This window comes from Lepus europaeus, chromosome 19 (assembly GCF_033115175.1).
Source record: "Lepus europaeus isolate LE1 chromosome 19, mLepTim1.pri, whole genome shotgun sequence".
In the NCBI taxonomy this organism is placed as follows: Eukaryota; Metazoa; Chordata; class Mammalia; order Lagomorpha; family Leporidae; genus Lepus; species Lepus europaeus.
Window position 1 is genome coordinate 12,388,659 of NC_084845.1, and position 16,231 is coordinate 12,404,889.

The 16,231-nt window shown below is 54.7% G+C and overlaps 2 protein-coding genes across 2 annotated transcripts; both read left to right on the forward strand.

The window, feature by feature from the left end:
• Window positions 1-312: 312 nt before the first annotated feature.
• On the forward strand, window positions 313-2,482 carry LOC133747653 (EP300-interacting inhibitor of differentiation 2-like). The gene is made up of 3 exons (XM_062175977.1): window positions 313-337; window positions 1,325-1,432; window positions 1,549-2,482. Exons 1-3 carry the CDS (start codon window positions 313-315, stop codon window positions 2,079-2,081), a joined length of 666 nt encoding a protein of 221 aa, XP_062031961.1. The 3' UTR covers window positions 2,082-2,482.
• A 12,178-nt stretch (window positions 2,483-14,660) lies between these two features.
• On the forward strand, window positions 14,661-15,164 carry EID2B (EP300 interacting inhibitor of differentiation 2B). The gene has a single exon (XM_062177989.1). The coding sequence runs from the start codon at window positions 14,709-14,711 to the stop codon at window positions 15,162-15,164; it is 456 nt and encodes a 151-aa protein (XP_062033973.1). The 5' UTR covers window positions 14,661-14,708.
• The last annotated feature ends 1,067 nt before the right edge of the window (window positions 15,165-16,231 follow it).

Below are 16,231 nucleotides of genomic sequence, written 5' to 3' on the forward strand. Positions count from 1 at the left end.
TTCATTCTCCAGAGACCAGGATTACATCTGCTCCCGTGCCACTGCAGCAGCTTACTGCGCCTTCCCGCTCCTCCCTGGGTCTGGGAGCCCCACCGCAAACATTGTTGTCGTCCCGGCAGCCCCCGGGTGGGGACCACAGACCTGCCGTCGCCAGCCTCGCCGGGAGCTGCCTTGAGAGCCAGGCACACAGCGCCTGCAGAGACGCTGGCGGGAGGCTGAGTCTGAAGCAGCCAGGAGGCCAGCAGACCGGGTGCTTGGTGGGCAGGACAGGGACAGGGCAGCCCGGTGGCCTGTGGATGGACATGGGACACGATGGACAGCGACAAGGACACTGAAGGTAACCTAGAGGCCTTCATGCCGGGGCTGGCTGTCGTGCAGGTCTGTGTGCAAACAGCAGCCTCTGGGCTGTGGCCCTATCCCACAGGAAACCATGGAGAATGCCTGCCGGGCTGGTGTTGTGGCGCAGCCGGGCAAGCCACCGCCTGCAACCCCTGTGAGTGCTGGCTCCACTTCCAGGCCAGCTCCCTGCTAATGCCGCAGCAGATGGCCCAAGAACGTCGGCCCCTGCCACCCCTGTGGGAGACCACATGCAGCTCCTGGCTTTGGCCTGGCCCGGTCTCAAAGGTTGCACTTTGGGGAGTGAACCAGTGGATGGAAGACCTCTCTCTCTCTCTCTCTCTCTGTCTCTCTCTCTCTCTCACTCTGCCTTTCGAATAAATAAATCTTTAGGAAGGAATGAAGCAATAAAGCCCCCGCCAGCTCCATCTCCGTCGCTGGTTAAAGGCAGTAGAAGGAAGGAATAGCAATTTGACCCCCTCTGCCTCAATGGAGGTTATTGCAATGAAACAACATTTAGAAGGAAAAAGAAGAGGAGGAGGAGGAAGAGGGAGGGGGAGGGTTCTTGGCCTAAGTGATAGATGGATGTTCCCTTTAGGAAAAATCATTCAGCGGTGTGTTATAATCTGGTGTTATAGCGTACAAACAAGGTTTTGAAAAAGAAATGTGCAAGAGCAGCGAAAGCAACTTTAACATAACAAGAAGGGACTATTATTATAAAGCTGTGGTACCTAGGACCATGGGGATGGGTCAAGGTAGGCGAATGAACGGGAAAGAATAAAAAAAAAAAAAATCCGGACTATGCTGGTATGTGATACAGGAGGCATTATAGCCACGGAAGAGCAAAGAACTCAGGAAGCCGCGTCCCAGGACGGAAGCCTGGCGTGCCTACAGCAGGCGCTCTCGTGAAGACTTTGTAAACGCGACACGGGTGGCAGCGAGAAATGCCGTGGACATGTCCCGCTGCGTTGGCGCTCCCGGCCGCTAGGCGGCATCGGAGGCCCGCGGGCACCGCGCCACTACGCGTGCGCGCCGCTCTCGCGTCCGGCCGTGGAGCCGACGCTTGCGCACGCGTGGGTGCCCACGGCGTCTCCCCGTGCGCACTGCGCCCATGCACACGGCTCGGCGCGCACGCCCCTCGTCGCGCGGTCGGGGTGCTCCGGCTGCGGTGCGAGCCGCCCCTGCCCCCCGACATGTCCCGGCTGCCCGCAGAGGGCGGCGTCCCGCGGGCAGGTGCGGCGGGCGGCGGCGGGCGGCGGGGGCCGGCGCAGCCTGAGGAGGCCCGGGAAGGCGCGATGGCGGCGGCGCGGGGAGGCCGCGCGGCGGCGGCGCGGGAGGCCCGCATGGCGGAGGTGGCGCGGCTGCTGGGCGAGCCGCTGGACGACGAGGGCCCCGAGGGCAGGCCCCGGTCGCGGGCCGGCCCCGCGGGCGCGCTGGCCGCCCTGCCGTACCTGCGCCTGCGGCACCCGCTCAGCGTGCTGGGCGTCAGCTACCAGCAGTTCCTCCGCCACTACCTGGAGAACTACCCGATCGCGCCGGGCCGGATCCAGGAGCTGGAGGAGCGCCGGCGGCGCTTCGTGGAGGCCTGCCGGGCGCGGGAGGCGGCCTTCGACGCCGAGCACCAGCGCAACCCGCAGAGGATGGACTTCGACGTCTTGACGTTTACCATAGCTCTGACTGCGTCCGAGGTGATCAACCCCCTCATCGAAGAACTGGGGTGCGACAAGTTTCTGAGCAGGGAGTAGTGGGGGTGCGGGGGCGCCGCTGCGGTCCCGCCTGCAGCCTGGAGTGCTAAAAAAAATAATAATTAAAAAGTGCACGGGGAGAAGTCCGGGCGCGCTTGGAGAGCAAGGAAGCACCGGAGAGAGCAAGCGGCACCGCCGGCCCGGGCAGGGTGCAAGGCGCACCCCACCCCCCTCCGCCTCCGCGTGGCCCTCGACGGCTGGGACTCGGGGGTGGGCTTGGAGGACTGGAAGGAACTTGCAGGGGTCGCGGGCGCTCACTCTCCGGGTCCTGTTCCGCAGAAGCGTCTCTTGGGCGAGGGGTTCCGCGGCTCCGGCGCCGTTTCCGACGGCGAGCCAGGGAAGTCGTGTGCGTGTGTGTGTATATATATATTATGTGATAAATTGTGTTTTCGGAAACACCAGGTTTCTGGGCTTTGTCTTTCATTTCTTTTCTGAGATCCCTGGAGAGCCCCGTGCTCGGGGATGCGTGCGCAGTGGCGGGGCCTCCAGCCTCGCCCCCTCCGCACCGCAGCCCTGTCCGCCCTGGTGTCCATGGGCGCACACACACAGAAACCTGGGTTTGTAACTAGTGGTGGGTGCTGGGGCTTATAATCAGTAGCACCTTGGATTCTTTGCTACACACAGGTAGGATGGAATCCCGGAAGTGAGGATTCCGGGCCAGTGGTACTCAGGTGGAATTTGTAGGTATTGCTAAGTTGCCTTCTATCCGTGTATCGCTGTATGTGCTCACTGGCAACTGATGGCCAACTCATTACATCACCACCAGATCCAGATCTTGCCTATTTGATCATTGAAACTGTGGTGCATCAGTTTAAATTTGCTTTTCTGAGTGAAGCTAAAAATATGTTTGCAGTAAGAGTTCTATACAAGGAAGCGTCAAGGAGGCCAGGAACCCAGAACTCCATCCGAGGAATCCAGAACTCCATCCAGGTTTCCCATGTGGGTAGCAAGGGCTCAGTACTTGAAAATGGAATTAAAAGATAAGTTTATTTTGATGCAAAATTGAAATCCATGCATTTTTATACCATATTTTCCATGAACTTTGTGAAGGTCCTTCATAAATTTCCTTTTCTGTGAATTTCCTGATCACATCCTTTATCCATTTCTTTGGTGGATAATTTTGTTCTTTATTGACTGTCATAGCTATTTACTTATTAGTGATATGAAGTATGATAATAGCTTATTAATTTCCAAAAAAAATTTTTTTTCTTTCCAGTTTATCATTTGTCCTTGGCTTTTCTGAAAGCCTTTAGGCATGGAAATTTTAGTCTTTGTTTCCTATTTTCCTTTTTTTCTCCCCCAAAGGTTTATTTATTTGAAAGTCAGAGTTAGAGGGAGCTTCCATCCTCTGGTTCACTCTCCAGATGGCCCAATGGCTGGTGCTGGAGCCAGGAGCTTCTTCCAGTCTCCCACATGGGTGCAGGGGCCCAAGCACTTGGGCCATCTTCTGCTGCTTTCCCAGGCCATTAGCAGAGGGCTGGATCAAAAGTGAAACAGCTGGGGGGGCCAGCGCCGTGGCACAGCAGGTTAATCCTCCGCCTGCAGCACTGGCATCTTATGGGCGCCGGTTCTATTCCCAGCTGCTCCTCTTCCAATCTAGCTCTGCTGTGGCCTGGGAGAGCATCAGAAGATGGCCCAAGTCCTTGGGCCCCTGCACCCACGTGGGAGACCCAGAAGAAGCTCCTGACTCCTGGCTTCAGATTGGCACAGTTCCGGCTGTTGGAGCCATCTGGAGAGTGAACCTGTGGATGGAAGACCTCTCTTCTCTGTCTCTCCCTCTCACTGTCTGTAACTTTATCTCTCAAATAAATAAAATCTTAAAAAAAAAAAAAGTGGAATAGCTGGGACACAAACCAGCACCCATCTTCTTTTGCAGAATATTTCTGGCTTTTTGGTCCACTAAGTGACTACATCAGCTTCAAAGTCAGCTTATTTCAAACAAAACCTTTTTATTAGGATCATATTAAAATTAATGAACTGAATTAATTCAATTAAGCTTAAATGACTGCCGTCTTTAAGATATTGAATCTTCCTGTGCAAACTATGTATTTTCCTATTTTTTCTTATGTACTCATTTTTATTTATTTGAACATCATAGAGCTTCCTTCTGCCATCTTTGCTCCCCAAATGCCTAAAACAGCTGGGGTTGGGCAAAGCTGAAGCCAGGAGCCCAGAACTCCATCCGGGTCTCCCACATGGGTGGCTGGGGCTCAGTACTTGACCCACTGTCACCTGCTGCCTCCCAGGCACATTAGCAGGAAGCTGGATCAAAAACCAAGGTAGGGGCCGGCGCTGTGGCACAGCCGGTTAACACCCTGGCCTGAAGCACCGGCATCCTATATGGGCGCCGGTTTGAGACCTGGCTGCTCCACTTCTGATCCAGCTCTCTGCTGTGGCCTGGGAAAGCAGTAGAAGATGGCCCAAGTCCTTGGGCCCCTGCACCCACATGGGAGACCTGGAAGAAGCTCCTGGCTTCGGATTGGCACAGTTCCGGCCATTGTGGCCATCTGGGAGAGTGAACCAGTGGATGGAAGACCTCTCTCTCTCTCTTTCTCTCTCTCTCTCTCCTCTCTGTGTGTAACTCTGACTTTCAAATAGGAAAAATAAATAACTCTTAAAAGAAAAGCCAAGGTAGAGCCAGGACTTGATCCTAGCCACTCCGACAGGCAATGAGGCCTTCCCAAACAATGGCTTAACCTGTTGCACCACAACACTCACCCTTTATTTTATTTTTAATGCTTTTTTTTAAAAAAAAATTATTTATTTATTTGAAAGAGATACAGAGAAGGAGAGACAGATCTAGCCCTAGGTGGCCACAGAGGAAACGGAGCAGCATCTTGAGTTCAGCCCTCCTGACTGCCTGAGCACAAAATCCCTCGGAGGAAAGTAACAGCTCTGGACCCGTCCAACACACCATGCACAAATACACCACATCCAGTTCTGTAACGATTGCTGCCCCTGTGGAAAACCAGGGAAATGTGCCCAGTGTTCAGGGAGAAAAAAGTCCATGAAAACCAACCCCCCAGTCCTGAGGCAATCAGCAGATGTAGAATAGTCTTGACAAAGTGAATTCGTGCGCCACGAGCTGACAGGTGAGGGCAGTCTCAGCAAAGAGCCCGGCGACCTGCTTACGCACGGAAGTGTCCAGGCTCCACTCCCCGAGGACGGTGGGGCGCCCTCCACCGCGGTCCTGGGTGCTGCGCTGGAAAGCCCGGGTTCCTGCAGGATTGATGAAATCATGGGTTAGGCTTGTGGGGAGCCGGGGTGGGGGCATTCTAAGAGTCAACGAGAGGAACCCAGAGCACCTCCATTGGGTGTGTGCATCCCTTTGGGTCTGACCTGACCGCCGGTGGAATCCACGGTGGTAGATATGGGTTTGGAGACAGACCGATCCTCCAGCCCCAAAGCCCTTCCTCGTGGGGCTGCAGAGACATTCGCTCAGGCTTCATCAGAGAGGGCCTTGGGTAGGGGCTAAAGGATGTTCTCTCTGATACGGGCAACAGTCACGGCTCTGTGGGTTTTTGTTGTTGTTTTGTGTGTTTTTAGATTCATTTATTTATTTGAAAGGCAGATACAGAGAAAGGGAGAGAGAGAGCATCCATCCACTGGTTCATTCACCAAATGGCCACAACGGCTGGTGCTGGGCCAAGCCGAGGCCAGAGGCCAGGAACCAGGATCCTCACCCAGGTCTCGCACATGGGTGCAGGGGCCCAAGCACTTGGGCCATCTGCTGCTGCTTTCCCAGGCACATTAGCAGGGCGCTAGATGAGAAGTGGAGCAGCCAGGACTCACCTGGGCTCCCATATGGGATGCCAGCGCTGCAGGTGGAGACTTGCCCCGTCAAATGCTTCTTAAGCTCTCAGTCCCCGTGCTGTCTGCTGGGAAGCATCGGCTCTGTGTGTTGCCTCACAAAGCTCCCAGTCTGACAGGGAGTGGGCAGGAACTGTAGAACAAGTACTTAGCAAGGCAAAGGCAGCTTCCAAGCACCTTGGGAGTGCAGGGGCTGTGGGAGCCCGGGAGGGAGCCTGCCTTAAATGCACGCTCATGCGTTGTTTCCCACACCCATGCACACACGCATCGCATCATGCCAGTCTCTGGATGTTACGATGCAGGGTGTCCTCTCGTCCCCGTCTTCACAGAACCTAGAATCTAGTAAGGGATACCCCCGGGAAGAATGCAGGGGCCAGAACTAGGACTGGAAACCCGTCCACCAACCTGGACACTCTCCCAAGTGAAGCAAGCAAAACGGACTTGGGGCAGATGTACAAGGTCGCAGCAAGGCTGCAGTTCCTTCAGCACCCACTTCCTACACCGCATCCCGGTCTCAGGTCTCTCCTGGCGGAAGCTGTGAAAACAGTAGAGACAATGATGGGAGCTGAGAATTCCTCCCCCCCCCCCATCTTTCAAATAAATAAATGCTAAAAATAAAACTACTCCTCCAATGATGTTAATTAAAATGTCATTTTATCCTCCTGGGGACCTCTTTGTCAAAAAATGCTTTTTTAAGTTCCTGGGCTTTCTTCAGCTAATGTGCTCAGGGTTTTCAGAGGAGAGGGGAGGTTTGCTGGGCTTCTGTCCCTGTGGCGATGACTGGCTTCAACCTAGATGCACGAGTGCAGGTTGTTGTGTTTCTGCCCCCTAGTAGGGGTCCCCATAACCATCAGAATCATATTTTCTGGGGATTTTTGTAAGCCCGGGGGAGGTAGGTAGCAAAAAAGAAAGAAATGGGAGCAATGGCAGAAGGCAAGGGGGAAAGTGGAGACCCTGAGTTTGCTCTGGTCCCCGCCAGTAGTGAAAGTGGCCTGGTCAGGGGCTCTCTGGGGATGACGCCGTCTGTTAGGGACAAGTCCCTGGCTCCTCCATCCCTGTCCCGCCACTTCCTCCATGAAGCTTTGACGGCCTTACCCCTGCACATTTAACAGAGATTAACCGAGCAAAGAATGGTTCCGGGAATCAGGCAACACGCAGAACCAGAACAGATCCAGAAAGACATTGGTAGGCAAAAAGGGAAGTGACCTACAGGAAACAGAAGCGAGGTGCCGGTTTAATTGAACCTGGTTTGAAGAGCTGGCTGGCTGTGACTGACTCAAGGTGGGCTGCCATGATCGGCTGGGAGCCAGCTCTTTGTTACAAAGGCAAATCCCTAAATTAGGTTCTCAGTTTGCTTAATTACTATGTTAGGCCCAGTGTTGTGGTGCAGCGGGTAAATCTACCACCTGCGGTGCTGACAACCCATACAGTGCCAGTTCAAGTCCCAGTTGCTCTACTTCCAATCCAGCTCCCTGCAAATATGCATGGGAAAGCAGCAGAGGATGGCCCAAGTGCTTGGGCCCCTGCACCCACGTGAGAGACCCCAATGAAGTTCCTGGCTCCTGGCTTCAGCCTGGCCCAGTCCTGACCATTGCAGCCATTTGAGGAGTGAACCAGCAAATGGAAGATCTCTCTCTGCTTCTCTTTCTCTGAAACTCTTTCAAATAAATAAATAAATCTTTAAAAAAATACCACATTAGGTTTCAGTTTGCTATGTAGACTTGAACATGCAAATACAGAAAATTTCTCAGGCCAATTTTATTTATTTATATTTATACTTCATTGTATTTATTTGAAAGGCAGAGCAACAGAGAAAGAGAGCTTCTGTCCCTTGATTGCCTCCCCAGGTGACTGCAGCAGCCAGGGTGGGGCCAGGCCCTCCATCCTGGTCTCCCATGTGGGTAGCAGGGACCCAAGTACCTGAGCCATTCTCTGCTGCCTCTCTGGGCATGTGTTAGCAGGGAGCAGAGGAGGGACTGGCTTGTAGGCACTCCAGTAGGGAATGTGGCCATCCCAAGCAGTGCTATTTGTTTGTTAAGATTTATTTATGTGTATGAAAGGCAGAGTTACAGAGAGAAAGAGAGAAGGAGAGACAGAGATCTTCCAGCTGCTGATTCAGTCCCTAAACGACCACAGCGATGGGGCTGGGCTGGGCCAGGCCAGAGCCAGGAGCCAGGAGCTTCTTCCAGGCCCCCAACATGGGTGCAGGGGCCCAAGCACTTGGGCTATCTTCCACTGCTTTCCCAGGCATATTAGTAGGGAGCCAAATAGGAAGTGGAACAACCAGGACTTGAACCAGTGCCCATAAGGGATGCCGGCACTGTAGCCGGTGGCTTAACCCACTGTGCCACAGCCCACATCCCACTTGGGCTGATTTTATCTTGATTTAACACTGCATCTAGATTGGGTTGACATTTTGTCTCTAAAAATTCTCATCTGTGCTAAATGATTGTTGCTTTTTCAATGAGTCAGCTTGTCACTTGTTCCTTTTCCACTCCAAGAAATATACTCTAATTCAATTCTTTTTAAAATATTTGTTTGAAAGGAAGAGAGAGAGAGAGAGAGAGAGAGAGAGAGAGAAATCTTCCATCCACTGTTTCACTCCCCAAATGACTGGGGAGTGAAACAGCTGGGGCTGGGCCAAGCCAAAGCCAGGAGCCTGGGGCTCCATCCAGGTCTCCCACAAAGGTGGCAAGGCCCAAGCACTAGGGCCATCGTCTACTGCTTTCCCTGGGGCATTAGCAGGGAGCTGGACTGGCAGTGGAGCAGCCGGCACTCACGAGGTGAGCTGCGCCACGACGCCAGCCCCTCCAGTTCTGACATCGGCTGCCTGGAGTCAGCGTCGGCCTCCACAGGCTGGGCGGGTTCGGCCTAATGACTGTGCTAGCGTCAGGTGCAGGTGCGTCAGGGCCACCTGCACCCCTGCCCGACCAACCAGCCGTCAGTTCGGGGCTCTCACCACCCTCAGGCTCAGCGATTCAGCAGAGCAACTCCCAGAACTCACGGAAAGCACCGCACATGCAGTTCTATTACAAACACTGCAGGGGCAGGTGCCGTGGCTTAACAGGCTAATCCTCCACCTTGCAGCGCTGGCACACCGGGTTCTAGTCCCGGTCGGGGCGCCGGATTCTATCCCGGTTGCCCCTCTTCCAGGCCAGCTCTCTGCTATGGCCCGGGAGTGCAGTGGAGGATGGCCCAAGTGCTTGGGCCCTGCACCCGCATGGGAGACCAGAAGAAGCACCTGGCTCCTGCCTTCGGATCAGTGCGGTGCGCCGGCAGCAGCGTGCCGGCAGCAGCGCGCCGGCAGCAGCGCGCCGGCCGCGGCGGCCATTGGAGGGTGAACCAACGGCAAAAGGAAGACCTTTCTCTCTGTCTCTCTCTCTCACTGTCCACTCTGCCTGTCAAAAAAAAAAAAAAAAAAAAAAACAAGCAAACAAACAAACAAAGAATGCAGGGGCAGGTGAGGCGGTGCAGCGAGTTGGCTGCTGCTTGGGATGCCTGCAGCCGTGTCCAGAGTGGCAGTGTGAATACCGGCTTCTCCGTGCTTCCAGTTCAGCTTTGCAGGTCAACGGGTGATGGTCCAAGTACTTGGGGATCTTCCACCCACACAGGAGACTTGGATGGAGTTCCTGGCTCCTGGCTCCTGGCTTTGGCCTGGCCCCGCCCTGGCTATTGCAGGCATTTGGAGAACGAACAGAAGATGGACCTCTCTCTCTCTCTCTCTCTCTCTCTGTCTCTCCCTCTCTGCCACTCTGCCTTTCAAATTCATAAATAAATCTTTAGAACTTCGTGGCACAGCAGGTTAAGTCACTGCTTGGACGCCTGTGTCCCATATCAGAGTGCTGGCTTGTTTCCCAGCTGCTCCACTTCCAATCCAGTTTCCCGCTAATGCATCCTGGGAGGCAGCAAATGGTGACCCAAGTACTTGGGTTTCTGCAACCCATGTGGGAGACATGGACGGAGTTCATGACTCCTGGCTACTGCCTGGCCCAGCCCTGGCTATTGCAGGCATTTGGGGAGTGAAGCAGCAGATAAAAAATCTCTCTCTCTTCTCTCTCTCTCTCTCCCCCCCCCCCTCTCTGTCATTCAAGTAGATAGAAATAAACAAACAAGAGCAGCCAAATTAAGAAAGCATAAGGCTGGCAAGTATACTAAAAATAATCATAAGAAGCTCCTCCTTATCCATGAGAGATGCGTTCCCAGACACCCAGCGGCTGCCTGAAACTGGGTACTGAGCCCTACACTGAATGCATTGTGTGTGCTTCTTCCTGCATATACCTCATCTATGATCAAGTTTATCAGTTAGGCATAATAGATAGAACAATTATAACATACTGTAATACAAGTGTCTTAAATAAAAACACATAAGGCTGGGTAAACATTCGGCCTAGACATGAAGGTGCTGGTTAAGATGCCCAAGTCGGGGCTGGTGTTGTGGCATAGCAGGTAAAGCCGCTGCCTGCAGCGCCGGCATTCCATATGGGCACCGGTTTGAGTCCCGGCTGCTCCTCTTCCAATCCAGTTCTCTGCTATGGCCTGGGAAAGCAGTAGAAGATGGCCCAAGTACTTGAGCCCCTGCACCCACGTGGGAGACCCGGGAGAAGCTGCTGGATCACGCCTTTGGATTGGTGCAGCTCCGGCCATGCGGCCAATTGGGGAGTGAACCAGCAGATGGAAGACCTTTCTCTCTGTCTCTCCTTCTCATTATCTGTAACTTTACCTTTAAATAATCTTTAAAAAAAAAAAAAAAAAAAGATGCCCAAGTCCACATCTGAATGCCTGGGCTCAGCTCTGCCTCCAGCTGCTGCAGGCCCTAGGAGGCGGCAGTGACCGTGACCATGGCTCCTGTCACCTGTTTGGAAGACCAGGACTGAGTTCTCAGCTCCCGGCTCTGGCCTGACCCAGCCCTGGCTGTTGCAGGCATTTGGGGAATGAACCAGCAGGTGGGAAAATCTCTCTTCTCTTTCTCTCTCTCTCTCTCTCTCTCTCCCTCTCTCAAATAAAAAAACAAAGAGGAAAATTAGAGGCCAGGGGCCAGCGCCATGGCTCACTTGGTTAATCCTCCACCTGCAGTGCCGGCATCCTATGTGGGTGCCAGGTTCTAGTCCCGGTTGCTTCTCTTCCAGTCCAGCTCTCTGCTGTGGCCCAGTGGCCCAAGTGCTTGGGTGCCTGCACCCGCATGGGAGACCAGGAAGAAGCACCTGGCTCCTGGCTTCGGATAGACACAGCACCGGCTGTAGCGGCCATTTAGGGAGTGACCCAGTGGAAGGAAGACCTTTCTCTCTCTCTCTCTCTCTCTCTCTCTCTCTCTCTCTCTCACTGTCTGTAACTCTACCTGTCAAATAAATTAATTAATTAAATTTAAAAAAAAAGTAGAGGCCAGGCAGTCTGGAGACGAGGTGTATGAAGGGGCCTCTCTGAGGGGGAAGCTACCTGTGCCCCATGCGAATGCTCGGCCCAGCCCTCTGCTACAGAGAGGACTGCACCAGGCAGGCCCTAAAATAAAACACCCCCATCTAGGCCGGAAGTGCAGGCGCAGCTCAGCAGGCTTCTCTGCCTCGGGATCTCGGCAGGGTGGGATCTGGGCTGGGATCCAGCTGGGATCCGGGCTGGGATCCGGCTGGGATCCGGCTGGGATCCGGGCTGGGATCCAGCTGGGATCTGGGCTGGGATCCAGCTGGGATCTGGGCTGGGATCCAGCTGGGATCCGGGCTGGGATCCAGCTGGGATCTGGGCTGGGATCCGGCTGGGATCCGGCTGGGATCTGGCTGGGATCTGGCTGTCCCATAGGGCCATGGCCTCAGCAGGAGCGTGACTCAGGGAAGAGCCACTTCGGGCCCGCGGTTTGCTGGCAGAATGAGGTCCCCATTTTCTTGCTGGTTGCCAGCAGGGCCACTCTCGGCTCCCAGAGGCCGCCCACATCTCCCTGCCATGTGGCCCCCTCGCTTTAGGCCATCCCAGAACATAGCAGCTCCCTTCAAAGCTGTCAGGGAACAGTCCTACTCCAGTCGGCCAAGATGTGACCGCAGGGTGACAGTCCATCCCTGCAGCCATTTCCTACTGGTTGGAAGCAAGCTATGCATCTCACCTACACTGTTCTTTTATTTGTTTGTTTGTTTTGAAAGGCAGAGTTAGAGAGAGAGAGGGAGAGACAGAGAGCTCTCCCATCCACTGGTTCACTCCCCAAATGGCCGCAATGGCCAGAGCTGGGCTGGCCCGAAGCCAGGAGCTTCTTCCGGATCTCCCATGTGGGTGGCAAGAACGCAGGCACTGGGCCATCCACCACTGCTTTCCCAGGCGCATTAGCAGGGAGCTGGGTCGGAAGTGGCGCAGCCAGGACTCGAGGCAGCACTGCAGGTGGCGGCTTTACCCACTATGTCACAGCACTGGTGCCATCCTACACTGTTGTGGTCAGGAAGGAAGAGCCACAGGGGCAGCACAGGAAGGCCTCTGGGAACCAGTGGACACCCTCAGGCCCCATAAGACAGGCGCAGCCCGTGGAGCTGAGGTCCCCCGGAAAGAGGGCCAATGGAGCAAGTGGGGAGCAGAGAGAGAACAGGTCCCCTGGGCAAGTGCCTCCCCTGGGGGCCGGGGGGATCTCACTGGTGCCTTTGCACCATGACCTGGGTCATGGCCAGGGCACAGCAGGGAAAGGGAGCCCATGGCAGGAGTCAGCCTCACTGCATCGGCCGCTGTTCACCTGGGTGTGCCCCTCGCAGCTGTGTGAGGATGCTGAGGCTGCAAGAAAACACAAAGTTTTAAAATTTAGGGGCCAGGGCCGTGGCTCACTTGGTTAATCCTCCGCCTGCGGCCCTGGCATCCCATATGGGCGCCAGTGCTGGGTCTTAGTCCACCCGTACAAGGATGGACTGGGTCCGAGGAAAGGTGAGTGCGCCGCTCGCCCGTTCCCCAGCCTCCCAATCCCAGAGACAATCAGACGCAGCGGGGAGCCAAGTCTAGCAAGAACTCATTTACTTCCTGAGAAACAGAACCTTTTATAGCACAAAACTGCAGAGTCATTGGGGCAGGGCTAAGAACCAACCAATCACTTAAAAATTCACCTTACGGGGGGATTTCTATAGGACTAGCCATATGTCTATACACTTGTTACTAGTTTTGTTACCTCCCCTGATGTTGCGCAGCCAATCAGTTTTAGTGGTAAACAACTTTGGATTCCGCCCACCTTACTTCCCCTGGGCTCCATCATGTAACTAATTTCCCCACACGCCAGTTCTAGTCCCAGCTGCTCCTCTTCCAGTCCAGCTCTCTGCTGTGGCCCCGGGAAGGCAGTGGAGGATGGCCCAAGTGCTTGGGCACCTGCACCCGCGTCGGAGACCAGGAGGAAGCACCTGGCTCCTGGAGTAGCTCCAGCCGTAGCGGCCATTTGGGGGGTGAACCAACGGAAGGAAGACCTTTCTCTCTCTCTCACTGTCTACTCTGCCTGTCAAATAAATTAATTAATTAAATGATTTATTTATAAAATTTATAGTACACACACTCTAGGGAGGAGGTGACAAACACAAGCAAGCAGAGATTGTTCCAAGCCACCCTGGGGTCTGACACAGAGCATCCGCCTAACAATGGACTCAGAGGAACAGCAACATGATTTATTTATCTTTGTCATTAAAAACAAAACAAAAACAGAGGGGCCTTCACTGTGGCATAGCAAGTAAAGCTGCCACCCGCAGTGCTGGCATCACATATGGGACCTGTTCAAGTATCGGCTGCTCCACTTCCCATCCAGCTCTCTGCTGTGGCCTGGGAAAGCAGTAGAAGATGGCCCAAGTGCTTGAGCCCCTGAACCCATTGTGGGAGACCCGAAAGAAGCTCCTGGCTCCTGGTTTGATTGGCCCAGCTCCAGCTGTTGTGGCTGTTTGGGGACTGAACCAGTGGGTGGAAGCCCTCTCTTTCTCTCTCTGTCTCTGCCTCTCTGTCACTCTGCCTTTCAGATAAATAAATAAATCTTTTAAAAAATAAGAAAAAGTCTTATTTATTTGAAAGACAGAGTGACAGAGAAACAGAGGAGGAGAAAAAAGCAGATCTTAATCCACTAATCACCCTGAATCTAACATTATATACTTGTATAGAAACATCACATGGAACCCCCATAAATAAGTACAATTGTAACATGCCAGTTAAAAATAAAATGTTAATAAACAATAAAAAATACGCATTAAACAAACCTGCAGTCCTATCAAGATAAGTACTGGGGGCAGTGCTGTGGCCCAGTGGGTTAAGCATCTACCAGGGGCTCCGGAATCCCATGTGGGTGCCGGTTCAAGTCCCAGCCACTCCACTTCTGATCTAGCTCTCTGCTATGGCCTGGGAAAGCAGCAGAAGATGGCCCAAGTCCTTGGACCCCTGCACCCAGGTGGGAGACCTGGAGAAAGCTCCTGGTTCCTGGCTTCAGATTGGCTCAGCTCCTTTGTGGCCATCTGCGGAGTGAACCAGCGGATGGAAGACCTGTCTCTACCTCTCTCTGTCTGTAACTCTACCTCTCAAATAAATAAATAAAATCTTAAAAAAAAAAAAAGATAAGCACTGGGAAATGATCTTACCAGAAAGCCCACACGAATATTGAATTGGTCAAACCTACAGTGTGGCACCCCAGGACTGGGGAGGACTACAGCAGCAATGGCACTCAGCACCACTAGAGGGCGCCTGAGACCTGCGCCGCGAGCTCACGCATGCGCTCATCCTTTTGCAGGGCTGCGTTTCCGCGCGCTCCCGGACGCACGCATGCGCATGGCCCTCCACGCGCCCCGCGGAGCCGTCGTTAACCGTTTTTATGGAAACGCTCCGGCGGCGGCGGCGGCGATGTCCGAGTCGCCCGGAGAGAGCAGCGTCGCCGAGATGGGCGCAGCGAGTGGCGTCAGCGACGTCCTGCAGGCTGGCGTAGGCGGCCGGAGCCGGGCCCGGGAGGCCCGGGAAGGCCCGACGGCCGCGAGCGCCAGGCCGCTGGCGCGGGGGCCGGAGCCGGGCCCGGCGTCCGCGGCGTCCGCGGCGTCCACGGCGTCCACGGCGGGCCTCCACGAGCAGCTCGGCCTCCTCGGGATTCGCGAGCAGCAGCTGTTCCGCCAGTACCTGGACAGCTACGCCATGATCCCCGTCCGGCTGCTGCGCGACTTCGAGGCGCGCCGCCGGCTGTTCGTGGAAGGCTGCAGGGCGCGGGAGGCGGCCTTCGACGCGGACCCGCCGCAGATGGACTCGGAGGCGGCGGCCTTCACCGTGGCGCTGGGCGCCTCGGGGGCCGTGGGCGCGCTGGCCGACTGAGCCGCGCCCGCCGCCCGCCGCCGGCGCTTCTCGGCTCCCTCACCTCCCACGCTGGGCTTTTTGGTTTCTGGGTGTTTTTATTTTTATTATTTTTTAAATTTTTTTGCAAAGAGAAAGCGCAGGACAGATCGTCCCGACGGAACCCAGAGACCGGACGCTCGATGGTCGGAGGGAATCCCGCGGCCTTTGGACTTGGGGGGCCTGGGGGGCCTTCCCGCGGCTGTCAGATTCTTCGGAGAGGAGTGATGAGTATTGCAAATAGAGAAAGCCGGGCGCCGGATCGGGAGGCGAGCGCGTCTCCGGGGCCGTGCGAGGGCATGGTCTGTGTCCGTGACTGAGCCGTGTCCTTCTAGAATCTGTAGAACTGGCCGCTGTTCTCTCCGCAGAAGGCACCCGCGGCGGAGCGACCCCCGACTGGGGCCGTCGGTGGCGGCTTGTGGCTTTGTTTTGAATACATGCGCGCCCTTCAACAGTTTTGTAGTGTATATGCAAATTGCCCTAATTTAAATATTCTGCTTTTTTTCCCCCTCTTCTAAGTCAAGGTAACGTAGACCTCCGTCAGCACCTTGGATTTTTTATTTTCACTTACGGATTTGTATATCAGGTTTTTTGTTTCGTTTAGACTGGATCTGAATAGAATCGTGGTGTTTTGGACATTGGGTTGGTTACAGAATGTTTTAGCGTTTTCCCATGTATTTATGCATCTCCTCCGTGTTTATGTGTTTTATCCCTACGTATTTGTCCTACGTCCTCGCGGAGGGGGCGCACGCGTGGGTACCTGCATGACTTAAGCGCTCCCCGGGGCGCTGCCGGTTTACCTTCCATTCAGGGGTGGGGTGAGTGTGCCTGGGTCCCCACAGCCTGGCCAGGCAGTCAGACTTGGCTTTGGCCGGTCAGCCTGACAGTGAAAAGACGGCTTCCGCTGCAGTTTGCATCGGCGTTTGCATCGCTACCAGGGTAGGTGTGCGGAGCCCCAGATGCTCGGAGCTGTAGATTCTCCGCCCTTCGGCGTCAGCGGGGAACTGCTCTCCCCTTTTTAGATCAGGGTAGCGTTTGCTCCTTTTTTA

Excerpts from the sequence above, each read along its gene's own strand:
- LOC133747653 (XM_062175977.1), top strand. The coding sequence starts at position 313 with ATGGACAGCGACAAGGACACTGAAG. Across the intron at positions 338-1,324 it reads CAGCGACAAGGACACTGAAG|GCGGCATCGGAGGCCCGCGG; the intron begins GTAACCTAGAGG and ends CCCGGCCGCTAG. Across the intron at positions 1,433-1,548 it reads GGTGCCCACGGCGTCTCCCC|AGGGCGGCGTCCCGCGGGCA; the intron begins GTGCGCACTGCG and ends GGCTGCCCGCAG.
- EID2B (XM_062177989.1), top strand. The coding sequence starts at position 14,709 with ATGTCCGAGTCGCCCGGAGAGAGCAGCGTCGCCGAGATGGGCGCAGCG.